General features: G+C 44.8%; 1 protein-coding gene across 1 annotated transcript in view; it reads right to left on the reverse strand.

The window, feature by feature from the left end:
• The window catches only part of cdh17 (cadherin 17, LI cadherin (liver-intestine)), a 213,119-nt gene that overhangs the window by 97,028 nt on the left and 88,303 nt on the right, over window positions 1-27,788 (reverse strand). The window contains exons 9-10 of the mRNA XM_070876328.1: window positions 4,941-5,078; window positions 2,759-2,909 (exon numbers count right to left, since the gene is read on the reverse strand). Of these exons, the coding sequence (XP_070732429.1) occupies window positions 2,759-2,909; window positions 4,941-5,078 (289 nt within the window). The remainder of the gene's footprint in view (window positions 1-2,758; window positions 2,910-4,940; window positions 5,079-27,788) is intronic.

Genomic DNA, 27,788 nt, shown 5'->3' on the forward strand with positions numbered 1-27,788 from the left:
GTGGCAAAAGTAAATGTTGGTCCCTGAGAGGATGAGACCGGGGAATTAGTAATGGGGAATATGGAGATGGCAGAAACTCTGAACAAATATTTTGTATCAATCCTTACGGTAGAGGACACTAACAATATTCCAACAGTGGATAGTCAAGGGGCCATGGGGGGGAGGAACTTAACACAATCACAATCACTAAGGAGGTGGTACTCAATAAGATAATGGGACTAAAGGCGGATAAATCCCCTGGACCTGATGGCTTGCATCCTAGGGTCTTAAGAGAAGTAGCGGCAGGAATAGTGGATGCATTGTTTGTAATTTATCAAAATTCTCTGGATTCTGGGGATGTCCTAGCAGATTGGAAAACTGCAAATGTAACACCCCTATTTAAAAAAGGATGTAGACAAAAAGCAGGAAACTATAGACCAGTTACCCAACATCTGTGGTTGGGAAAATGTTGGAGTCCATTATTAAAGAAGCAGTAGCAGGACATTTAGAAAAGCAAAATTTGGTCAGGCAGAGTCAGCATGGATTTATGAAGGGGAAGTCATGTTTGACAAATTTGCTGGGGCTCTTTGAGGATGTAATGAACAGGGTGGATAAAGGGGAACCAGTGGATGTGGTGTATTTGGACTTCCAGAAGGCATTTGACAAGGTGCCACATAAAAGGTTACAGCACAAGATAAAAGTTCACGTGGTTGGGGGTAATATATTAGTATGGATAGAGGATTGGCTAACTAACAGAGAACAGAGAGTCGGGATAAATGGTTCATTCTCTGGTTGGCAATCAGTAACTAGTGGGGTGCCGCAGGGTTCAGTGCTGGGATCCCGACTAGTTACAATCTATATTAACGACTTGGAAGAATGGACTGAGTGTAACGTAACCAAGTTTACTGATGATACAAAGATGGGAGGAAAAGCAATGTGTGAGGAGAACACAAAAAATCTGCAAAAGGACATAGACAGGCTAAGTGAGTGGGCAAAGATTTGGCAGATGGAGTATAATGTTGGAAAGTGTGAGGTCATGCACTTTGGCAGAAAAAAATCAAAGAGCAAGTTATTATTTAAATGGAGAAAGATTGCAAAGTGCCGCAGTACAGCGGGACCTGGGGGTACTTGTGCATGAAACACAAAAGGATAGTATGCAGATACAGCAAGTGATCAGGAAGGCCAATGGTATCGTGGCCTTTATTGCAAAGGGGATGCAGATTCTTTGTACCCTACGTAAACTAGAGGTGACCCAAAACTCGGCTGCCCGTGCCCTAACTCGCACGACGTCCTGCTCAACCATTACCCCTGTGCTCACTAATCCACATTGGCTTCCGATTAAGCAACGCCTTGATTTCAAAATTCTCATCCTTATTTTCAAATTCCTCCATGGTCTCGCCCCTCCCTATCTCTGTACTGTCTTCCAGCCCCACAACCCCCCAAGATGTCTGCACTCCTCTAATTCTGCCCTCTTGAGAATCCATGATTATAATCACACAACTATTGGTGGTTGTGCCTTCTGTTGCCTAGGCCCAAAGCTCTGAAACTCCCTGCCTAAACCTCTCTGCCTCTCTACCTCTCTTTCCTCCTTCAAGACGCTCCTTAAAACCTATCTCTTTGACCAAGCTTCCCTGCGCTAATTTCTATTTATGCGGCTCGGTGTCAAATTGTTATCGCATAAAACTTCTGTGAAGTACCTTGGGACATTTCACTATGTTAAAGGCGCTATATAAATACAAGTTGTTGTTGTCATGTGGTTCGGTGTCAATTTGGTTTAATCGCATAATACTCCTTTGAAGCGCCTTGGGACGTTTCACTACGTTAAAGTCGCTATATAAATACAAGTTGTTGTTATTGGGGTTGTTGGATTCTCTCTTTGCCATTCTTATCTCCTTTTTCAATTTTCCCCACATTCTCTGTAATATGCCTGGTTTTGTACTGAATTCTGTATACCTGACATTTGTCTTAAACCTGTTTTATTCTAATCTCTATTTCTTTTGTCAGCTGTGGCTCAGTGCGTAGCACCCTCGCATCTGAGTCAGCAGTTTGTGGGTTCTTGAGTCTTGGAGTAGGACTTGAACACAAAAATCTTGGTTGACACTCCATTGCAGTACTGAGGGAGTGCTGCAATATCGGAGGTGCCGTCTTTCAGATGTGACAATAACCTGAGGTCCCATCTGCTCTTTCATGTGGATGTAAAAGTTCCCATGGCACTTTTTCTAAGAGAGCAGGGGAGTTATCACCGGTGCCCTAGTCAAAATGTATCCCTCAACCAACATAACAAAAATAGATTATCTGGTCATTATCACATTGCTGTTTGTGGGAGCTTGCTGTGCGCAAATTGGCTGCCGCGTTTCCTACATCACAACAGTGACTACACTCCAAAAGTACTTCATTGGCTGTAAAGCACTTTGAGACATCTGGTGGTCGTGAAAGGGGCTATATAAATCCAAGTCTTTCTTTCTAAACGATTTTAACACCTGGACAAAACCACTTCTAAAAAGAGTTTAACACAATTGGCAAAAAGGACTTAACATGTCGGATTAGCGAGGCAGCACAACACTATAAAAAATACAGACTAATTCATTTAAACATTTTATTCATTTAACAGGGACAGCTTTCATTGGAAAAGATAGAAAAGGGAGATTTTATTCTCTCAAATGGTTTATTCCTTTATCAGTTATTTATTTTAGTGGGCTTATCTGTATATGGTTAATAGTATCCCATATCCTTTTACATAGATAACATATCTTGCATTTTATGATGAGATTATACTCACCTAGAATTTCATTTTCTTGCACCTCAATCAACGTCACTGCATCATTACAAATTGGTTGGTTGTCATTGATATCTGTTACGACCACCAGAATTTCCAATGGCTCTTCCAGCGGCGTTCTATCTTCATCCAGAGCAGACACCAACAGTACATACTAAACACACATTAAAAATAATATACTGGGTAGTGAGTGATCTCAATCCTAAATGGACAACCCTTTATTCTGTGACTGTGACCCCTGGTTCTAGATTCCTCAGCCAGAGGAAACATCATCCCTGTATCTACCCTGTCAAGCCCTGTAAGAATTTTGTATGTTTCAATGAGATCACCTCTCATTCTTCTAAACTCTAGAGAATATAGGCCTAGTCTAAATCTCCCCTCATAGGACAATCCCTCATCCCAGGAATCAGTCTGGTTAACCTTCATTGCACTTCCTCAATGGCAAGTATATCCTTCCTGAGGTAAGGAGACCAAAACTGTACACAATACTCCAGGTGTGGTCTCACCAGGCCCCTAATATTTGCCATTAATTCTTTATCTTACTATTCATTCACTCACTCACCAGAATTGAAAGATAACACACTGGGCCGGAATCTGCGGTCGGAGGCTTACCACCGGAGTATGCCTTTGATCCTAAAAAAAATCTGACCTTGCTCGCTGCCTCCCGGAATTTGGAGACTTCGGGTCCTGGGCCTGCAAGCGTATGCCTGCGTAAAGGCCCATGGATCCCAGGGAAGCAGGCAGTTTGGAAGCATCCCTGGGATCACGTGGGCCAGGTCCTCCTATCAGAAAGGAGGATATCTCATTTGCTTATACAAGTTGTTGTTATGAGGATTCCATTTACGAATTTAATTCCTGTTAATATATGAGGAATCCCCAAGTAATTAAATAATTTACACTACTGTAATAATAATAATTGTTCCCATTTTCTAATTTAATTAAAAGCCCCTTCAATGAAACATTTACAATAAACATTTGAGGGGGAGGGGAAATTTCCCTCTGTCCCGTTTCGGGTGGATAAATTCTAATTATTTGAATTATTACCGTCCGGTGGGAGGCGGGGCGGAAGAGCCGGGAAACTGGGCTCTTTAAATCAAAAAATACATCCCAGCGCTTTCGGGCACTGTTGAAGGCAGTAGCAAGGTGTGAGCGGGGCAGTGTCCATCAGAGTGACACAGATATCACGCTTATTAAAGGGGAGGGACGCTGCGAGACCTAGTGAGGCCTCCACGGCTCCACTGGGCCACCAGGGAGGGGTTTGGCCAAGCCAGTGGCAGCCAATGTCGGGCCGACTCAAAGCAAAATGGCGGCCACGGCAGTATGCCCTCCCCTTTAAGGGTGGCCGCAGTACCCAGCGAAGCTGTCGGGGGCGGCGGCCACATACCAGCAGGACAATTGCCCCCGCAGGGCGCAAAAGGGGTCGGCAGCGGGTGGGGTGGAAAAGACGGGATGCTATTGGGCTTCTTGAATGTTGTTGAAGCTGCACTCATCTAGGCAAGTGGAAAGTATGTCATCACACTCCTGACTTGTGCCTTGTAGATGGCGGAAAGGCTTTGGGGAGTCAGGAGGTGAGACACGGTATTTAAGTGGCTGGTCCAGTTAAGTTTCTGGTCAATGGTGAACCCCAGGATATTGATGGCGGGGGATTCGGTGATGTTAATGCCGTTGAATATCAGATTGAGAAAGCTGTAATGCAGAGCTTCAACACATTCATTTCAACCAAACTGTTTGCTCCCTCACAGATCTCTGAACATGCATAGAAATATGGCAGAAGATCGCATGAGTGATGGATCTATTCCTCAGGACAATGCCACATTTGTAACATCCAGACGCCACAATCAAAATGATTCCACTTCGTCCAATACCTTTTTATCTTTCCTATAATGGAGCATCCGAAACTCTATACATTGAAATCAATGTCATGAAAATCGGGCAGCTTCTACAATTGCCAGGCAATGCTCTCCACCAGATTACCACACATGAAGGTGAAAGTTACCCCCTACGTCTCTGGATGCAAAACCAATTATTCTGTTTGTAATTTTTACAGCCTTGTCTACTTTTGCTGCCACCTTTAATGTTCTGTATATCTGCACACCTAGATATACTCTGCTCCTTCATCCCTTCTACGATCTTAGTACCATCCTTTGAGGAAAGTGTTTCGTACCCCGTGTACACAGGAACTTACCTCACTAATCGTCTCTCTGTCCAGTGGTTCTGTCACACTAATGGTACCATTAGCATCGATGTCAAATGGAAACTTGGAATAAATCATTTTGTCTTTTGTCTTGAGTTCAAATATTGCACCGGGTTCATTCCACTGCACCTAAATTAGAGAAATAATGCAAAGCCATAAGAATTAAGGAATTATTGCCTATATTTTCCTCCTTGATGGAAAAGGAGTAAATAACCCTATATTTTTATATATAAATTTTAACAGCTACCAATCAAGGTGGTTTATTGGCAGACAACTTCATGAAACATGAATTACTTAGCAGGAGCACCAAAAAAACAGCCAATCATAATAATTTTCCTTTCACACTTCAAATGCAGATAAACTGTCACTTGGTGAAAATCCAGTTGTGAAATGTGTAATAGCTCCACAAAAATGGAGAGAGTCCCAATTTACCCACAAAGTTCCTGCAAAGCATTCATTTTCATTACAAATAGCTGCCTGCTTTACTGGAAATTAGCAATTACCCATCTAATTTAAAAATCTACACATCTCCTACAGTTAAATGATATAAATATCACACTGTGGGGTAGGTTTGGACTGTGCGATAGTGTAAATTGGCAGCCCCTTTTATATTATAAAAATTGGGAGAGATGTAAAATGGGCTGCTGATTCGCTATCACCCATTTTTCACTATCACACAAAATCAAAATCTACCTCTGCTTGTGTTAGCGTGCACTAGGACCAATAATGCATCACAAAAGAGGACATGCCCTGCATCTGTTTCCTCCTTGTGCCAATTATTGCCTCTTCCGATTATCAACAAGATCGTTTCTATTTTGCAAATGGGAGTAGAGTTCTGGTTGTGTCAGGCCAGATTATACAAGTACCCCTCACCTCCAAGTCACTTGTTGCATCAGGAATGCAATACTTAATGTGTAGCAATAACATTTATGTAACAATCTTCACCGAACCAACAAAAAGCATTCATAGTTGGGATCTGTTTATACCAACATGGATTTATTATCTAGGAGATTGCAACAATACAAAACACAGAACATTAAAGCTTGATGTTTGTTTTATAGTGAGAATCAGGAACAGGTTGGCTGAGAAAAGACAAAGACGGTCAGGATTCCACCTATTCTCACAATCTTTAAGTACACATGAATCACAAAATGCATTATTAATAAAACTGTCAGCATCAGAAAAGTGACAGATTTGTACTTTTTTGTGATAATTATTAAATTGCTTTTTTGAGTTGTATTTAATTTACAAGTCCTTATAATAGATATTGACTAACCACTTCAGACTTCAAGTTACTATGGATAACTCCATATTGTATAAGAAATCAGGGCCATAACATTAGGAACGGTAACAGTCACAAGGTGGGGGTTCCTGTGCCAGGCGCGGATGACCCGCCCAGCACCTATATTCAGGTTACCACCCCTGAGAGGAATGCTGCACAAAATATAGTGCTGCACTTCCTCTCAGGGCGGAAACGGAGCGCAAAGCCATGCGAAATTCATAGTGCTATGCGGTGGGACGTGTAGTGCTGGCACGTAGACGTGGCCCTCCCCTTCATTTATAAAACTGTCAGCATCAGAAAGGTGACAGATTTGTACTTTTTTGTAATAATTATTAAATTGCAATTTTGAGTTGTGTTTAATTTACAAGTATTTTGTGGATCATATATATTATATATATAAACTTGTATTTACTCTGTACAGCCACCAGAGGGCTCATCCCATGGAGTCCCAAGGGATCCCATAATCCCTTGGGAGAACAGGTATTTAAGGAGGCCTCACTCACAGGTTGGAGAGGCACTCTGGAGACCTGCAATAAAAGACTACGGTCACACTTTACTTTGAGCTCACAGCGTTCAGTCTGACTCTTTCTCCATACAACTGGCGACGATATACAGATTGCGAACCCAAAGATGCGGAGAACAGTGGGCATCCTGGAGAAATTCTCGGAGGGAGACGATTGGGAAACTTTTGTGGAGCGACTCGACCAATACTTCGTAGCCAACGAGCAAGATGAGGAAGAGAACACTGCCAAAAGAAGGGTGATCCTCCTCACCGTCTGTGGGGCACCAACGTATGGCCTCATGAAGAATCTGCTCACTGCAGCGAAACGCACGGAGAAATCACACGACGATTTGTGCACACTGGTCCGAGAGCATTTCAACCCAAAGGTAAGCGTTCTGATGGCGAGGTATCGGTTCTACACCTACAAAAGGTCTGAAGGCCAGGAAATGGTGAGTTATGTCGCCGAGCTAAGTCGCCTTGCAGGACATTGCGAATTTGAAGGACATTTGGAGCACATGCTCGGAGACTTTATCGTACTTGGCATTGGCCACAAAACCATACTTCGCAAACTTTTGACTGTAGGGACCCCACCCTCGAGTAAGGCCATAGCGATAGCGATCGTTCATTGCCACCAGTGACAATACGAAGCAAGTCTCTCAGCACACAAGTGCTGCTACAAGTACTGTGAACAAAGTGATGTTGTTTTCAAATTGTAATGTACAGGGCAGGTCACATATACCTGCAGCTACACATCCGCAGATGTCTCAGAGTCCACCATCAAGGGTGATGAATGCAAGGCCATTAACACCTTGTTGGCGCTGCGGGGGTGATCATTGTTTCCATTCATGCCGATTCAAAGGCTACGTTTGCAAGGGCTGTGGAACAATGGGACACATCCAACGTAGGTGCAGGCGAGCTGCTAATCCTACTAATCCTGCAAACCACCATGTTGCAGAGGAGGACAGCTACACGGACGATCACAATAAACCAGAGCCTCAGACCGAGGAGGCAGAGGTACACGGGGTGCAAATATTCACCACGAATTGTCCCCCGATAATGCTGAATGTTGAACTAAATGGACTCCCGGTGTCAATGGAACTGGACACGGGCGTGAGCCAGTCCATCATGGGCAAAAAGACTTTTGAAAGAATGTGGTACAACAAGGCCTCAAGGCCAGTCTTAACTCCAATTCATATGAAACTAAGAACTTACACTAAAGAACAGATTCCCGTAATCGGCAGTGCTACCGTAAAGGTCTCCTACGAAGGAGCGGTGCACAAGCTACCACTCTGGGTGGTACCGGGTGATGGTACCACGCTGCTCGGCAGGAGCTGGTTGGGAAAGATACGCTGGAACTGGGACGACGTCCAAGCGCTATCGCCCGCTGCCGACACTTCATGTGACCAGGTCTTAAACAAGTTCCCTTCGCTGTTCGAACCAGGCATCAGGAAATTCCAAGGAGCAAAAGTGCAGATCCACCTAATTCCGGGGGCGCGACCCATCCATCACAAGACGAGAGCAGTACTGTACATGATGAGAGGAAGGGTAGAGATCGAGCTAGACCGGCTGCAACAAGAGGGCAGCATTTCACAGATCGAGTTCAACGAGTGGGTCAGCCTGATCGTTGATGTCCTCAACGGAAACAGCATCTGTGGCGATTACAAAGTAACTATCAATCGTTTCTCCCTGCAGGACCAATACCAAGGCCGACAACCTCTTTGCAATGCTGGCGGGAGGAAAGACATTCACAAAGCTGGATCTGACTTCAGCCTACATGACGCAGGAACTGCAGGAATCATCGAAGGGCCTCACCTGCATCAACACGCACAAAGGTCTTTTTATTTATAACAGGTGCCCGTTTGGAATTCGATCAGCAGTGGCGATATTCCAGAGAAACATGGAAAGCTTACTGAAGTCGGTCCCGCACACCGTGGTCTTCCAGGACGACATCTTGGTCACAGGTTGGAACACAATCGAGCATCTGCAGAACCTGGAAGAGGTTCTTAGTCGACTCAACCGCATAGGGCTCAGGTTAAAATGCTTGAAGTGCGTTTTCTGGCGCCTGAAGTGGAGTTCTTGGAAAGGAGGATTGCAACGGATGGCATCAGGCCCACCAACCACCAATGCGAAGACGGAGGCAATCGAGAACGCACCGAGGCCACAGAACATGATGGAGCTGCGGTCGTTTCTGGGACTCCTGAACTTCTTTGATAACTTTTTAACGGGTCTCAGCACCCTGTTAGAACCACTGCATGTCTTATTATGAAAAGGGGATGAATGGGTTTGGGGCAAAAGCCAAGATAATGCCTTTGTAAAAGCGAAAAAATTGTTATGCTCAAACAAATTGCTTGTGTTGTATGATCCATGTAAGCGTTTGGTACTAGCATGTGATGCGTCGTCATATGATGTCAGGTGTGTATTGCAACAAGCTAATGATTTCGGAAAACTGCAACCAGTTGCTTATGCATCCAGGAGTCTGTGTAAGGCTGAGAGAGCCTACAGCATGATTGAAAAAGAAATATTAGCGCGTGTCTATGGGGTAAAAAAAATGCATCAATACCTGTTTGGGCTAAAATTCGAATTGGAAACTGATCATAAGCCCACTAATATCCCTGTTTTCCGAGAGTAAAGGGATAAATACCAACGCATCGGCCCGCATCCAGAGATGGGCGCTCACATTGTCCGCATACAACTACGCCATCCGCCACAGGCCAGGCACAGAAAACTGCACCGATGCTCTCAGTAGGCTGCCATTGCCCACCACGGGGGTGGAAATGGCGCAGCCCGCAGATCTAGCCATGGTTATGGAAGCATTTGAGAGTGAGCAATCACCCGTCATGCCTGGCAGATCAAAACCTGGACAAGCCAAGACCCCTTATTATCCCAAGTCAAAAGCTGTGTGCTTCACGGGAGCTGGTACAGTGTCCCAGTGGAAATGCAGGAAGAGATAAAGCCATTCCAGTGGCACAAAGATGAAATGTCTATACAGGCAGACTGCCTTCTGTGGGGCAATCGAGTAATGGTCCCCAAGAAGGCCAGAGACACCTTCATCAATGACCTCCACAGTACCCACCCAGGCATCGTAATGATGAAAGCGATAGCCAGATCCCACATGTGTGGCCCAGTATTGATGCGGACTTAAGAGTCCTGCGTTCACAGATGTAATACATGCTCGCAGTTAAGCAATGTACCCAGGGAGGCGCCGCTAAGTTTATGGTCTTGGCCCTCCAAACCATGGTCTAGGGTACACGTCAACTATGCAGGTCCGTTCTTGGGTAAAATGTTCTTGTGGTTGTAGACGCGTACTCCAAGTGGATTGAATGTGAGATAATGTTGGCTGGCACGTCCGCTGCCATTACTGAAAGCCTGCGGGCCATGTTTGCCACTCACGGCCTACCCGATGTCCTGGTGAGTGACAACGGGCCATGTTTTACCAGTGCTGAGTTCAAAGAATTCATGACCTGTAACGGGATCAAACATGTCACATGTGCCCCGTTTAAACCAGCGTCCAATGGTCAGGCAGAGAGAGCAGTTCAAACCATCAAACACGGCTTGAAGAGGGTAACTGAAGGCTCACTGCAGACTTGCCTATCCTGAGTCCTGCTTAGCTACCGCACGAGACCCCACTCTCACTGGGATCCCACCTGCTGAACTGCTCATGAAAAGAGCACTTAAGACAAGGCTCTCGTTAGTTCACCCTGATCTACATGAACAAGTAGAGAGTAGGCAGCTTCAACAAAGTGCATACCATGATAGCGCAAATGTGTCATGCGAGATTGAAAGCAATGATCCTGTATTTGTATTGAATTATGGACAAGGTCCCAAGTGGCTTCCCGTCACTGTCGTGGCCAAAGAGGGGAGCAGGGTGTTTCGGGTCAAACGTTCAAATGGACTCATTCACCGGAAACACATGGACCAAATCAAACTCAGATTCACGGACTATCCTGAGCAACCCACCTTGGACCCTACCTTTTTTGATCCTCCAACATACACACCAGTGGCAACTGGCACCACAGTTGACCAGGAAGCAGAACCCATCATCCACAGCAGCCTAGCAGGACCCAACACACCAGGCAGCCCAGCAAGGCCAGCTGCACAGCGAGGGCCCAACAAATGATCCAACAATACCAGCTTTCATACCAAGACGATCAACCAGGGCAAGAAGGGCCCCAGATTGACTCACATTGTAAATAGTTACACTATTGACTTTGTGGCGGGGGTGGGGAGATGCAGTGTTGTTATATATGTAAACTTGTATTTACTCTGTACAGCCACCAGAGGGTTCATCCCCTGGAGTCCCAAGGGATCCCATAATCCCTTGGGAGCACAGGTATTTAAGGAGGCCTCACAGGTTGGAGAGGCACTCTGGAGACCTGCAATAAAAGACTACGGTCACACTTTACTTTGAGCTCACAGTATTCAGTCTGACTCTTTTTCCATATATAACAATATATACTTAAAGATTGTGAGGATAGGTGGAATTCTGACCGTCTTTATCTTTTCTCAGCCAACCTGATCCCGATGAGGGCGGGAAACAAGGCCATTGCTGGACCACCAGGGAGCGGGGCGCCATGGCACCAGTGCAGCACACAAGCGGAGTGCCAGGCTGCAAGATCGCGGCAGAGACCCCACGATCGACCAAGTAAAAGGCTGCGACCAGTAGCTCGGAGATTTTGTTTTTTGCGGGAGTTGTTAGCGGCGCCGTTCCTGAATGAGTAGTTGCTAAAGGGAGGTGCAAATGCCCCAAATTTCTCTCCCAAGGCTTCTGAACTGCATTATAATTATATCACTTTGGTACATTGCTAAATCATGTCACTGCATCTTTTTTATTTGTTCCTGGGATGTGGGCGTCGCTGGTGAGGCCAACATTTAGTGCCCATCCCTAATTGCCCTTGAGAAGGTAGTGGTGAAGGAACTCATACAGTGCTGTTAGGTAGGGATTTCTAGGATTTTGACCCAGTGGCAATAAAGAAATGGCGATATATATATTTACAGGTGCATGGGAACACCACCACTTCCAAGTTCCCCTCCAAGTGTTACTTGGAGGGGAACTTGGAGGTGGTGGTGTTCCTATGCGCCTGTTGCCCTTGTCCTTCTAGGTGGTAGATGTCGTGGATTTGGGAGGTGCTGATGAAGTAGCCTTGGTGAGTTGCTGCAGTGCATCTTGTAGATTGTACACGCTGCATGGTGCACCAGTGGTGCAGGGAGTTAATGTTTAAGGTGATGGATGGGGTGCCAATCAAGCGGACTGTTTTGTCCTGGATGGTGTCAAGCTTCTTGAGTGTTGTTGGAGCTGCACTCATCCAGGCAAATGGAGAGTATTCCATCATACTGCTGACTTGTGCCTTGTAGATGGCGGAAAGGCTTTGGGGAGTTGGAGGTGAGTCACTCACACAGAATACTAAGTCTCTGACATGTTCTTATAGCCACAGTATTTATGTGGCTGGTCCAGTTAAGTTTCTAGTCAATAGTGACCTCCCAGGATGTTAATAGTGCAGGATTTGATGATGGTAGTGCCATTTGAATGTCATGGGGAGGTGGTCATTGCCTGGCACTTGTGTGGCATGAATGTCACTTGCCACTTAGCAGCCCAAGCCTGAATTTTGTGTAGGTCTTGCTGTATGCGGGCACGGACTGCTTCATTATCTGAGGAGTGGTGAATGTAACTGAACACTGTGCAATCATCAGCAAACATCCCCACTCTGACCTTATGATAGAGGGAAGATCATTGATGAAGCAGCTGAAGATGGTTGGACAATGCCCTGAGGAACTCCTGCAATGATGTCCTGAGGCTGAGATGATTGACTTCCAACAACCATAACCATCTTCCTTTGTGCTAGTTATGACTCCAGCCAAAGGAGGGCTCCTAGGTGCCACACTTGGTCAAATGCTGCCTTGATGTCGAGGGCAGTCACTCTCACTTCACCTCTGGAATTCAGCTCTTTTGTCCATGTTTGGACCAAGGCTGTAATGAGATCTGGTGCCGAGTGGTTCTGGCGGAACCCAAACGGAGCATCGGTGAGTAGATTATTGATGAAGAGAGAAAATAAAGAATTTACATTTATATCACGCCTTTAGTGACCTTGGGACCTCCCAAAGTGATTCACAACCCATTAAGTACTTTTGAATCGTAGTCATTGTTGTACTGTGGGAAACACGGCAGCCAAATTGCGCTCTTGAAACGTCCCACTCACAGCAATGATATAAATGACTAGATCATCAATTTGACTCGTGTTGGTTAAGGAATAAATGTTACTAAGATATGGAAAATGTTAACATCTACTGCCTGGTGCAAACCAGGAATTATAATCGAGCAGTTCTATTGCCGTTCCATTCCAACCCTGCAGCAGGTTTAACCCTACTATTGTGTCAGTGGCTGACATGCCCGCCTGACTCAGTTGGGGCTCTCACTAATATCTGCTAATCGGGGTCCTATGACATACATAGGAACCTGATAGCATTTTAATGGCATACTGAGCGGGCAGCTGTGGCGGGCACCCTGCTCAGTGAAGCCTTTCAAGGCAGGCAGAGGGCCTAAAGGGTAAGTTTTAAATTTACCTTTGTGGGGCCAGGAGAAGCAGGAGAGCTTCTCCATGACCTACAAGGAAAATCTGGGCCTCTGCTGCACTGGGCTTCCATCCCTTTCTCACCCGCGAGATCCTGCTGAACTCGCCCCCTCCACAACTTAACGGAGTGACGGTGGGCTATCTATAGATCGTCCGATCTTTGTCTGCCGACAGCCATCCCGCCGCCTCTTTACATCTGATCAGGCGGCCTACTGGCCAATGGGATGTAAATGAGGCCCACTAAATAATATAAATCGGGCCTCCCACAGAGACTCCCAAGCGAGCAGCCCACATGTCCTGCCGGCTTCTTGCCCAAGTTTTAAAAAACACAGCTTCAGGCAGGAGAAGACCTTCGGTCCATCTAGCCCACCTAGACACAGTATTCCCTTGGTGTATTTCTAATAACCCGAAAACCATTTTTTGACAAGAATCTGATTAGTTCCTTCTTGAACCTTCCCAATATGTTGCCTTTTGTGATTTTAAAACATTTTAGTCTACATTCACCTCTAACCAATATCCCCAATTTCTGGCATTTCTCTCCACATTTCTTTTGCGAAGACTGTTGAAACATAACTGTTAAGTACTTCAGTAATTTATCTATTTTCAGACACTACTTCCCTATTGTCATGTTTTAGCGGGTCAATTCAGCTTTGCACCTTTTGTTTACTCCTGAAATACTTGAAGAATGCTTTACTGTTCTGCTTTATGTTTTGAACTATATTTTCCTCTCAATTCCTCTTTGCAGTTTCTTGGCATTCATCAACTTATCTTCATAGATCTTCCTATCCTTTTTCTTTCCTGAACATGTAAATATACCTTCTCTTCTTCCCTCATGCCTTTCACAACTTTTTCAGTGAGCCAAACTGATCTTATTTGTTTATTTTGTTCTTGATCTATTTTAGGGATAAATTAATTTTGCATCTCAAAAACAACCCCTTTGAAAACATTCAATTTTCATTCCTCATCTTTTCATTCCAGTAGCTCTTCCAAATTTTACTCTTTCCATGAATTCTCCCATGATTAATATTTTGACTGTCACCTATATTATCATGTCTCACCAAAATGTATTAGCCTCCCTTTGATTATTTGGTGGGCTGTAGCGTTATCCTATTATTAACTTTTTCCCTTTACTGTCCATTAATTCGATCCATAGAGACTCAAGGCTAGAAATTCAGCATCATTTACGGTTTCTCGGTGGTACTCCTATTTTTTTGTTGAAAACCGTCCGGCCCAAGTTTCATCAAGGTGTTATGCCAGCGGTTTCGAAATACCGCTGGGGAGCGGACCGCCGGCATGGAAGACTGAAAAAACCACCACCGCCTGAGTTTGGTGGTAGCAGTGTTCCATAGCTGAGGGGGAAAAATACCGCTCATGAGAAAGCAGCCGGAGCCGGGCAGTAGGTATGAAACTCTGCAAAAAAAGGTAAGTTAAAGTTTTTTTTTTAATTCTTTTATAGCAATTCAGTGGAAAAGGGTCCGATTTTTAATTTTTTGTTTTTTGGGAAAATATTTTTTGTGTTTTCCCCCCTCCCTAGGCCCAACCCGCAGCCTCGGACTAAATTTTGAGTAAATACCGCCCAATTTGCCCAGGATCGCGATTTTCGCCGAGAATCTGTGTGTAAGGCCCATTTTTCCAGCTGGGCAGAATTTTTTCCTTTTTTTAATCAATTTTTCACCGGCGTTAGTTTAATAACCTTAGCGGGTTTTTGGGCGGCAATTGGTAGTGGCGGATTTTGTGGAAATTCTAGCCCATAGTATCACTTCCAGCAGCTAACTCCATTGTAACTAGTCCACTAGTTCCTCTCTAACAAATAATACCACCCACTTCCTGCCTTACCTTCACGGTCCTTCCTAAAACACAAAAAATCCTGCCAGTTATCTCCTCATTCATCAATTGATTTCAACCAGGTTTCAGTTACTCTTACATCTATTCCCTCCCTATATACCAACACTTCTCAGTTATTTTATTCTTAAAACTCCTTGCATTCATATCAGCACAATTCAGGTATCCTTTAATATCCTTACTTTCTCTTTCCTAATTATTCTTAATCATAATCTTTTCTGCTTTCCCCCACTGCCTTATTTACCCTTTCTGCAAGCACATTGGTACCCCTCCAGTTTAGGTGAAGTCAGTTCCTTCTGAACAGCTTCCCTCTGTCCCAGAACTGGTCTCAATGTTCTCAGAATCTGAAACTCTCCTTCCTGCACCATCTCTAAAGCCAAACATAATGGATCTAATCTGTCCTAGCCTAACCTGCACAGTGCGTGACACAAGAAGTAATCATGAGATTACTATGTTTGAGATATAGGTCGAGAAATTCAATTGAGCCTGAAAATGGACAGTGCCACTGCAGGCCAAAATTAATGTTCATCTGCAAAAAGAGCACAGGCAGCTCAGGTATTTTGGTGCTGCCTGCTGATTTAAATGATCGGAGTGCAAAACCTACTGTATAATTCATTGTTTTGAGCAGTAGTCTCAGCAGGAGGATCAAAGTAGCATGGCCGTAGCATCCCTGAACCGAGACAACATTGTCTTAAAGCTAGTCTGTCATTTTAAAAAGCAGTGTCGAGTCGTTAAAGGGGAACTGCCTTCTAAAATGAAAAAAATTAAAATCATTTAAAAATAGACAGTCATAGCCCTTAGAGCTCAAATGCCTTTCAAAAAAATAAACATTAAAAATAATTCCAAAATGGCAGTCTTTAAGCTGAACTGTCTTCTGCGCGTAAAGAAATGGTATAAGTGTTTCAGCACTAACACAAATGGCTCAACAAGCCAGTGAAGGGACACCCACCATCTCGCATGCAGCATTCGAGCTTCGTGCAGGGAGAGGTCCTCTACCCACAGCGGGTCAGAAATAAGGATGTGGGACCAGACCACCGAGGCCATTACTGCCAGAAGTGTCCCCCACCACATGGCTTCAGTGCCCAAAGAAGTTTCATAACCTCAGGGCAGTGGTCAGGGTCAGTGAATGCATCTTCAAAAGCCATATCCTTACCATGGGCACCACTAGCCTCACACACTGTGCATTGCGTAACCCCCAACTCCCCCCATCACTCACCTACCAACAATCTGTATCAAACACAATGCACACCTCACATTCCTAGCTTCACCTCATCCCCTTGGCGGAGACAGTGCTGGCCATTTTTAGCAGGGGCATGGCTGAGCCCTTGGCCAGCAGCGGGCTCAAAGAATCATCATCATCATCATGATGATACAAGATGCTGGTATCCGCATACGTTATCCTCCTTCTCACATCCCACTTCCCCCTTACCCCACAATCTCTTCTGATTTACAAGCTACACTTGCTTGTCCTCCCTTTCACCACAACTCTATCCTTGTGCCATCTTCATATCAAACACCCAAGAAATGCAGCCTGCCCAGCCAGTGGTTGACCAAGAAGCGGAAGAGAGGAGTAGGGGAGAGGAGGAGAGGAATAGAAGAAGAAGAACCGTCACTCGATTTGACACACCCAGGCACCAGCACCTCGAGATCATCCTGCAAGGCCATCTGCAGTGACACCCAGTGAAAGTCAGCAGCCTTCCACCAGCCATGCAGCAACCACTGGGGTAGCATTGCATTACATCACTAGGATAGGCAAAGGTACACACAAGACAGTCGCGAAGGGAATGCACAAGGGTGATTAGTTGATTTCTTGATCTCATATTGGATACATATCTGGATAAAGTTGGATTAGAAAGTTTGCTTTGTGGTGGCTTTTACTTTAGTATTGTGGCCAAGAGGATGCTGTGATGGTCAGCAGCAGAGGGAAGGTAAGGTGTGGGACTAATGTTGAAAGGGGAATTGGAGTTGTGGTCACTAGTACTGCAAGCGGATGATTCCATCTCGGATATCCTGGCCAGAAAGGGGCTATCTGGGTTGCAACCTTTCTTCCTCTCCCTCCTCTTCTGCGTCTTCCTCTTCTGCATCCTCCTCTTCTGCGGCTTCCTCTTCGCTCTGCAAGCAGCTGGTCCCCTTTGCTGCCTCTGCTTCATTTCCATGTGCTCCCCAGGATGGTGAGCAAATGGTCTTCTCAAAGGCCAAATGCTGTAGATGCTGGAAATCTGAAATAAAAGCAGAAAATGCTGGAAATACTCAGGTCAGGCAGCATCTCAACCTGAGACATTAACGCTGTTTCTCTCTCCATGGATGCTGCCTGACCTGGTGAGTTTATCCAGCATTTCTTATCTTCTCAGAGGCCTTCCTTTACCATCCAAAGCCTTGCAAGCATCTAGCAGCACTCCCTGCATACTTTTAACAACTTTTTAAATGTATTACATCAAGCCACTACTTAAATAAAATATTTAAAACGTCCAAAAGCTGAAATCCAAACTGTATGTGTCCCTTTAAGAAGCGCTGACAGCGTCTCTGCAGTGCTGTTTCACACCTGCTTTTCTGTGAGTATTCAGGACACAGCATTATGGAGAGCGAGAACGTCCACATTAGCAGTTGTGGCATTAAATCAGGTATTGCACGCCGATTTACACCATAATCTGCCTATTTAAATTTGAGAGACCAGTATTGTCAACAGCAGCACTTTGACCCTTATCAAAATGGCAGCCACCATGTCCTGCGCTGGAAGCGGGCAGAAGTGACGTGGCCGCCATTTTTACTACAAAACTGGCTTTAACGGCCGGTGTTACAGCATCAAATTTCTAAGTCTTTGATCTTTAGTCTTGACATTAACTCCTCATACTACCCTTGCAAGCTTTCCATACTTACCTTTCTTATGTCCCTCCCTTTCCCAAAGTTTTTCCACCCCTCCTATTAAGTCCTTCGCCCTGGTACCAGTGTGGCAACACACCATTCGGGACTCATGATCATAGCAGTAAAAATGGTTGTTTGCCCCTCAAATAATTGAATCTACCAACACTACCACTCACCTATTCTTCTCTTTCTTTTTATCACAGGCACTCAGCACTGAATGATGATTGACAGTTTCAGATGCACAGGGGTTACTTGTTGCTCTACTTTTAATTTCTGCCCTATAAATTGTCACCCATTTTTCCTGTTCCTGACTCTTGCCTGCCTGTGGGGTGACCACTGCCCTAGCCCTGAACTCACATCTTCCTATCATCATCATAGGCAGTCCCTCGAAATCGAGGAAGACTTGCTTCCACTCTAAAAGTGAGTTCTCAGGTGACTGTACAGTCCAATTCAGGAATTACAGTCTCTGTCACAGGTAGGACAGACAGTCATTGAAGGAAAGGGTGGGTGGGGAGTCTGGTTTGCCGCACGCTCCTTCCGTTATCTGTGCTTGTTTTCTGCATGCTCTCGGCGACGAGACTCGAGGTGCTCAGCACCCTCTCGGATGCTCTTCCTCCACTTAGGGTGGTCTTTGGCCAGGGATTCCCAGATGTCGGTGAGGATGTTGCACTTTATCAAGGAGGCTTTGAGGGTATCCTTGAACCATTTCCTCTGCCCACCTGGAGCTCGCTTACCGCGTAGGAGTTCCGAGTAGAGCGCTTGCTTTGGGAATCTTGTGTCGGGCATGCGAACAAAGTGGCCCGCCAAACGGAGCTGGTCGAGTGTGGTCAATGCAATGATGCTGGGGATGTTGGCCTGATCAAGAACACTGACGTTGGTGCCTCTATCCTCCCACGGGATTTGCAGGATCTTGCAGAGACATCGTTGGTGGTATTTCTCCAGTGATTTGAGGTGTCTGCTGTATAAGGTCCACGTCTCTGAGCCATACAGGAGGGTGGGTATCACTACAGTCCTGTAGATCATAAGCTGGGTGCCAGATTTGAGGGCCTGATCCTCGAACATTCTCTTCCTCAGGCAACCAAAGGCTATGCTGGTGCACTGGAGCCGGTGTTGGACCTCGTCGGTGATGTCTGCCCTTGCTGATAGTAGGCTCCCAAGGTATGGAAAGTCTTCCTATATTATCTCTCCAACCTCCCCTCATGTTCTCTCTGAGCTTACCAAGTTGATGAAACCCACCTCCTGCTCTCTTGACCCTATTTCCACTAAACTGCTGACCACTCAACTTCCCTTCCTGGCCCCCATGCTAGCTGATATTGTAAATGGTTCCTTCTCCTCAGGTTCTGTCATCCGTTCTTTCAAATTTTTCATCATCACCACCCCCCCCTCAAAAAAACACCCTTCATTCCTCCTCCTTGCAATCTACTGCACATTACCAACTTCTCCTTTCCTCTCCAACATGTCACCTCCCAAATCTGTGGCCCTCTTTCCTGCAAATCTTTAAATCTTTCCAATCAGTGTTATGCCCTTGCCATAGCACTGAAACCGCTCGAATCAAAGTAACAAACAAAATCCATTATGACTGTGGCCGTGCATCACTATCCCTCCTCATCCTGCTCGATCTCTCTCCAGCCTCTGACACGGTCAACTACATCATCCTTTGCCAATATCTCTCCTCCATTGTCCAGCTGGTTGAACTACACACTACTGGATCCACTCTTACCAATCCAGTAGTAGCCAGATAATCGACTGCAATGGCTTCTGTTCCTGCCCCCATACCATTAACTCTGGAGTCCCCAAAAGATCTATCCTTGGCCCCCTCAGTGTCATCATCTGGGTCAGATTCCACATGTATGCTGACAACCCCCAGCTCTCCTGCTCTACCTCTCCATCACTTCTCTTGATCCTTCCAGTGCCACTATGTTGTTAGACTACTTGTCGGACATCCAGTCCTGGATGAACCACAATTTCCTCCAGTTAAGCACTGGGAAGACAGAAGCTTCAGCCTCCGCCACTCACTCCATTCTGCCTCAGGTTAAACAGAATATTCACAACCTCGGTGTGCTATTTGTCCCAGAGTTGAGCTTCTGACCCCATATCTACTTCATCACAAAGACTGCCTACGTCAACTTCTGTAACATCACCCGTATATCCTCCATTGTTTCTTGCAATGTTTAAGAACTTGCACTTATCTGTATAAAAATGTTATCTGCCATAGTTCTACAAACTTTTAAATATCATGTAGGTCACTTTCTAATTCTCCAGCTACATCATCAGACTCTATTGTGCCCTAGTTTACTATCATCTTCAAATTTGATCAACTTATGTTGGTTTCTGAGGTCAAACATTCAGGGCCCCAGCTCTGATCCTTGGAATATCCCACTTACATCTCCCCAGCTTGCAATCACTCTTCTAACTACTACCCACTGTTTCCCTCTTTCAAACAATTCCTTATCCACCTCGAAGTTTGACTGAGTATACCCAATGTCTTAAATTTATATAGCAGCCTTTCATGTACAGACTATATTATAGGGCATTCCTCTTTATTTTGATCAGCACTATGAAGAAATTATTTTACAGACTGAAAGAAATGAATACCACAATATTCTATAATTTACTAATAATTGAATATCATTTATGAAAATAATAATCTGAAGGATTGTTGAAACAAATCTTTTAATTACAAATTGTGTATATATGAAAGGAAGAATTTTATATAAAAGTATTAAAAATGTCCTTTTAAAATTAATTATGATGAGTCCAATGATTCATTTGTTTAAAACAATGATCTCACAAACTACCCTTCTGCTTAAGAACCAGTTCAAAGCCATCATAGGGACAAGTACTTAAATGATCCCCATTACATACACCTGTTAAGAAGCACCAATAAAAGAACATGAATTCAGAGCAAATATGACTTTCCTCCTGGATCAGTCCGACCAAGAATACGTGTGATTGCAGGCTATCTGCAGAGGAGTTCTTGAAAATGCAGATCGCAAAAGAAGCAGATAATTAGAACATAAGAACATAAGAATTAGGAACAGGAGTAGGCCATCTAGCCCCTCGAGCCTGCTCCGCCATTCAACAAGATCATGGCTGATCTGTATTTAAATTATACCATGTCTACATCAAGACTAAACAAGTGGGAGCAAGTCCAAGGATACGAATACTTGACTGGAGAATGTCCAAGTAGTGAGAGACATTTGCTGCCAACAGTGTCAATGTGAGCTCACAGAGACTGTGAAGAATGAAAGAATCACCTGCTGTGAGAATAATGATGAGGCTTGATTGTAACAAGGGGTAGCACAGTAATGCACTATTATGATATGGGACTATTTAGTACTGTATTCTTACGTTGAACTATTGCTTAATGTTACTGATAGTTCAACGTTGAATGAGATCATATTAATATTTTAAAATAATCTCACCTCCAGGCAATATGGAGTAGTTTACCGCCTTTCTCAAACCAACTGCTCCAAACCTGTTCTAGCTAGTTCTGCTCAATTGGTACATTGTGAATTACTGCTGTTTAAGGGACTGTCGATAAATGCTCATACTCAAACTGATTGTGAAACATTGGAGTAGAAACTCAACATTGTTACAGGTGTGGGACTGGCTGTGCCCAACTTTTCTTCCACAGCATGCAATTGATATTTTTCTGGGATTTGTAACATCCTGCATAGCGGTTATTTTTGATGCATGGTTTTGGGTCTAGTCTGCATTTCACCCTACCCACATCATTTTCTCTTTCCTTTCCTTCCTTTAGTTTTGATCAATAGCATTTCAGATTTCTCATTTTAATTGTTTCTTAAATCACATTCCTAACTATTGCCTGAAGAGTTCAATGTTTTCATTGCACAAGTCTTTGTTCTGCTCTTTTATTGTTTTTGTTGTATTCATTATCTGTAATACTTTGTCTAGAATCAGATTTTGTTCCTGAAACAGCCTGGCCTCAATATTAAACCCCACGACAAGCGGTGTGGGCTAGGGATTTGGGGTTAAACCGTCAAATGTGCAAAACGTGTCCCTAACCCGCCGCATTCGCATCTGTGGGGTTTGTTGCGTCTTAGTGTCCCACTGTGGGGAGGTAGGACACATCATTAACTGCTGCACAGGTTTCCCAAGGAACAGGAAACTCGGCAATGAAAGGGAGGCAGGAACTGTCGGCTCCCCAAGGTAAGTGTCTTTCTCAGCACTCTTTGTGGGCCAGGAGGAGCAGCAGTGCTCCCCGCCCCCGCACCCTACCAGGCCATTTGGAGAAGCCTTCGGCCACATTTTCCAATCACCAACCAGCCCCGATTGCCAACACCTCCTCCCCAACCCCCGCCAATCCCGATCAGGGGCTTCCTCCCTCTCCTGATCATGGGTGTCATTGCTGGGGACTGTACACGGCTGTGGCCTCCTGCATTGTTCCCGACCACCCACTGCCCAGAATGTCCATTAGGCCGGCTCTCATGGCAGGAGTTGGACCTACAAAATGTTAATGTGGATCTCCATGGGGTTCTTCGGCCATTTTCGGATTCCCCCACACCGTCCCTGCTTCCGGGGGCTCTGTCTCTTGGAGAACAGCCCTGATGCTGAAATGGCAGGTTCAGCTCATTAGAATTTTGCTAGGAGGGACAAAAGCACAAGTCCTGCCAACAGCCAGTGCGCTGTGTGTGGGAGGCCCAAGACATATGTGGAGGAGTTGGGGAAAGTTCTTCTGAGGGCAGAGCTGCAGCATTTAAAGTTGAACTGCTCTTAGAGAAACATAGAAACATAGAAAATAGGTGCAGGAATAGGCCATTCGGCCCTTCTAGCCTGCACCGCCATTCAATGAGTTCATGGCTGAACATGCAACTTCAGTACGCCATTCCTGCTTTCTCGCCATACCCCTTGATCCCCCTAGTATTAAGGAGGATCTTGAAGTAGAACCAGCTTGCTCTCAGGAACAAGCAGATAAATTCTCAGAAGGTGATATAAATATTGTTCTTACTTAACTTGGGTACGGGTAAGGGCTGCCATAGTGCTAGTGCAGTGTTGCTCAATAGAAATCGTTGACTAGCCACAGCGACACCATTGTAGCCACATGCACTAACTTTAGTAGAAGTTGCCTTAAACGTAGTACAGGTAAATGTACTTCACATGTGCATATCTACCACGATTCAGCAACCAAGGAAGTAAAGCACTCGCAATGACCAAAAACACTTGCATATCTGCTATTTGTTTTACAATTTTACCAACAAATGCAGAAAAAGGTTAAAGTACACATGCATACACCATGAGTATTGAGATCACCTGCCCAATGACAGTATCTTTACTGTATATATTTTTTTATTTACAAATCAGGATTGCAATTAGCCACATCTGGATATGTTCTTGGGGTGTAGGTAATACTGAAAAGTCCACTGCAAATCCCTAGTGGCCTTGAGAAGATAGTGGTGCCCTCTCCTTGAACCACTGCAGTCCTTGAGGTGATGGTGTTCCCACAATGGTGTTAGGTAGCGAATTCTAGGATTCTGATCCAGCGATGATAAAATCATCTCATGTTTTAGGGAATAGATGTTTTTACTTATAAGTTATTCCACAAGATACTATGGTTTAAAGGCATTTATTGGCTTTCATAGGAATTAAGCATACAATGATAATCATTTTTAATAATTATTACTTATATACTTAAGATTACACTTCCTATAATATGAACTACTGAAGAATTCATACATTACAGATCTCGAGCTTGAGGTGATCAACTGGCCAAATCTTTTCAAATTCTGAAGTATCTATTCTAACACTCCTCTTTTTATACCTTTCTTTCACACTAGCCAGGTGAGAATCTGAATGTTTCAAATAATTACCTCATCCCATTATTCACTTCATGAATTTCAGTTTTAACAAGAAAGTCCCCCATACTCCTTATCAAGGCTTTAATCTTGATTGAGTTGTCGATCTAATCATTCAACTAGACAAGTTATTACTTGCCTTGTGCATCCCTAGGAGGACAGCTGCTAAGACAAAGAAAGCTACTGGGTGAATGCTTATCAGCTGAAGCCTCTGTCTGATAAACAAAACTGACTTTTCCACTGAACATAGAATTACATAGAATATACAGCACAGAAAGAGGCCACTCGGCCCAACCAGTCCATGCTGGCATTTATGCTCCACTCGAGCCTCCTCCCATCCTTCCTCGTCTAACTCTATCAGCATAACCCTCTATTCCCTTCTCCCTCTTATGTTTACCTAGCTTCCCCTTAAATGCATCTATATTATCACTTCAACTACTTCCTATGGTAACGAGTTCCACATTCTCACCACTTTCTGGGTTAAGACATTTCTTCTGAATTCCCTATTTAATTTCTTGGTGACTATTTTGTATTGATGGCTTTAGTTTTTCTCTTCCCAACAAGTGGAAACACACTCTCTGAGCTGGATTTTGCAGGAGTTAGCGGATGCAATCGGTGGCAAGTCGGGTGGGAATGTGTTTTTTTCCACAGCAGGTCAGGACCCCGCTGTGAATCGGCCACTGTGCACCTTTACCAAATGTCGGGTCTGTCAGCACAGAGCAGACCCAACACACAGCAGCAGGTTCACAGTGGGGGAAGCAATTCAGGTGACTTGTTTAGAGTCACTTAAGAATGAATTTCAGCTCACCGTCTGCATTTGACAGCTCACCCATGGGGTCCAGGCTGGTCATGTACCATGCCTGTCGAGCTGAGGGGGGAGTTCAGTGGCCGTTGACTCAGCTGTTGAGTTGACAGCTTCAAATGTGCAGTAAAAGCTCCCACCTTACAGAGATATCTTCGCTCAGCCACAAACCCTTCCTCACTGCATTTCCACAAAAGATTCCACTATGCTACAAATCTTTACACAAGTCTGCATCCAGTCTGACCTCATTCCCTCTCTCACCATTGACAGATTACTTCTGTCATCTCTACTTCACCCGCTATCTATTCCATCAGCATGAGTGCCCTTAGACCTCAGAATCCCAACACAATCAGTCCCAACACCACCAGCAGCAGCCACACCAGCAGCAACAACAACAACACCACCAACCTTCTCCACAATCACCTGATGCTGCACTGGACAGAGGGCATCTGTACCTGACCACATTGCTGCCAGGGAGGGCAGGGATGACCTCACCATGGCCAAATTTACTTCATCTGAAGCTGTACACCCTGGCTGCCACATGATGCATGAGGTTGACACCATTCCATACCAACACCATAAAGCATCCCTACAATGCCCAAGCCATTACTTTCACACTCATTACATTGCGGGGTTACCACATTATGTCTCACCATTCACTGCAACTCACTAAGCGACTTCCAAAGGTGCACACAAATCTGTCCAAGAAGGCAAAGTGTTGAAAATAAAGGTTTCAATGTTTGACACCACATTAACAGAAACTTTACATGAACATTACATAAAACAGACAAGAACACAAGAACACAAGAAATAGGAACAGGTGTCATAAATTTGACCCCTCAAGCCTGCTCTGCCATTTAATAAGATCATGGACTCAGTTCCACTTCCCTGCCCGCTCTCCATAACTCTTTATTCCCTTATCGTTCAAATATCTGTCTATCTCCGCCTTAAATATATTCAATGACCCAGGTCCCTCTGTACTGAAGCAATTTGTAATCTCTCTCCATTTAATAATTTTTCTCCATTTAAATTATAATTTGCTTTTCTATTTTTTCTGCCAACGTGGATAACCTCAAATTTTCCTACATTATACTCCTGCCAAATTTTTGCCCACTCACACAGCCTGTCCATGTCCCCGAACTTGGTGGGAGCTAAGGCCCGCCCATTTCTCGGCGGTCCCTGGGCGGAACGTGAGTTTTTGCTGCCCGTTGCCGCTGGAGCCGGTCGGGCGAGAGTTTAGTCGTGATTCTGTCGGCAGGAGCAGCAGACAGCGGGAGTCAGCGGGCGTGAGTGGGCAACAGCAGCAGTGGGCGGTGAGTGCAGGCCTTTCGACTCTGCAAACATCGGAGACCGTGCACCAAGCATACGCGAGATTTAGACAATTTTTTGTCGTTTTTTGTGTGCGATGACATCACTTTTCCCCCAATTGGGGCTGATGAAACAGCTGCGCATGCGCATAAAACCTCAGTACTCACTTGCACCTGCAAGTTGCAGAGGGGTCAGATTTGGAGAGAGAAAAACAAAATCATCATCAGCCGTCTATCTAAGAAAGCTATCATGATTCCAAAAAAACTTCCAAGAAGTCGAATGGAGGGAGGCCCAGAGCTCCCTAGTTTACTGAGGAGGAGCTGGAGGAACTAGTATGTGAGGCGGAGCGCTGTTATAAAGATCTCATAAGAACATAAGAACATAAGAATTAGGAACAGGAGTAGGCCATCTAGCCCCTCGAGCCTGCTCCGCCATTCAACAAGATCATGGTTGATCTGGCTGTGGACTCAGCTCCACTTACCCGCCCGCTCCCCATAACCCTTAATTCCCTTATTGGTTAAAAATTTATCTATCTGTGATTTGAATATATTCAATGAGCTAGCCTCAACTGCTTCTTTGGGCAGAGAATTCCACAGATTCACAACCCTCTGGGAGAAGAAATTCCTTCTCAACTCGGTTTTAAATTGGCTCCCCCGTATTTTGAGGCTGTGCCCCCGAGTTCTAGTCTCCCCGACCAGTGGAAACAACCTCTCTGCCTCTATCTTGTCTATCCCTTTCATTATTTTAAATGTTTCTATAAGATCACCCCTCATCCTTCTGAACTCCGAGTAAAGACCCAGTCTACTCAATCTATCATCATAAGGTAACCCTCTCATCTCCGGAATCAGCCGAGTGAATCGTCTCTGTACCCCCTCCAAAGCTAGTATATCCTTCCTTAAGTAAGGTGAACAAAACTGCACGCAGTACTCCAGGTGCGGCCTCACCAATACCCTATACAGTTGCAGCAGGACCTCCCTGCTTTTGTACTCCATCCCTCTCGCAATGAAGGCCAACATTCCATTCACCTTCCTGATTACCTGCTGCACCTGCAAACTAACTTTTTGGGATTCATGCACAAGGACCCCAGGTCCCTCTGCACCGCAGCATGTTGTAATTTCTCCCCATTCAAATAATATTCCCTTTTACTGTTTTTTTTTCCAAGGTGGATGACCTCACATTTTCCGACATTGTATTCCATCTGCCAAACCTTAGCCCATTCGCTTAACCTATCTAAATCTCGTTGCAGCCTCTCTGTGTCCTCTACACAATCCGCTTTCCCACTAATCTTTGTGTCATCTGCAAATTTTGTTACATTACACTCTGTCCCATCTGCCAGGTCATCTATTTATATTGTAAACAGTTGTGGTCCCAGCCCGATCCCTGTGGCACACCACTAACCACCGATTTCCAACCAGAAAAGGACCCATTTATCCCGACTCTCTGCTTTCTGTTAGCCAGCCAATTCTCGATCCATGCTAATACATTTCCTCTGACTCCGCGTACCTTTATCTTCCGCAGTAACCTTTTGTGTGGCACCTTATCGAATGCCTTTTGGAAATCTAAATACACCACATCCATTGGTACACCTCTATCCACCATGCTCGTTATATCCTCAAAGAATTCCAGTAAATTAGTTAAACATGATTTCCCCTTCATGAACCCATGTTGCGTCTGCTTGATTGCACTGTTCCTAGCTAGATGTCCCGCTATTTCTTCCTTAATGATAGCTTCAAGCATTTTCCCCACTACAGATGTTAAACTAACCGGCCTATAGTTACCTGCCTTTTGTCTGCCCCCTTTTTTAAACAGAAGCGTTATATTAGCTGCTTTTCAATTCGCTGGTACCTCCCCAGAGTCCA

The sequence above is a fragment of the Pristiophorus japonicus genome, chromosome 1 (assembly GCF_044704955.1).
Source record: "Pristiophorus japonicus isolate sPriJap1 chromosome 1, sPriJap1.hap1, whole genome shotgun sequence".
NCBI classification, from domain to species: Eukaryota; Metazoa; Chordata; class Chondrichthyes; family Pristiophoridae; genus Pristiophorus; species Pristiophorus japonicus.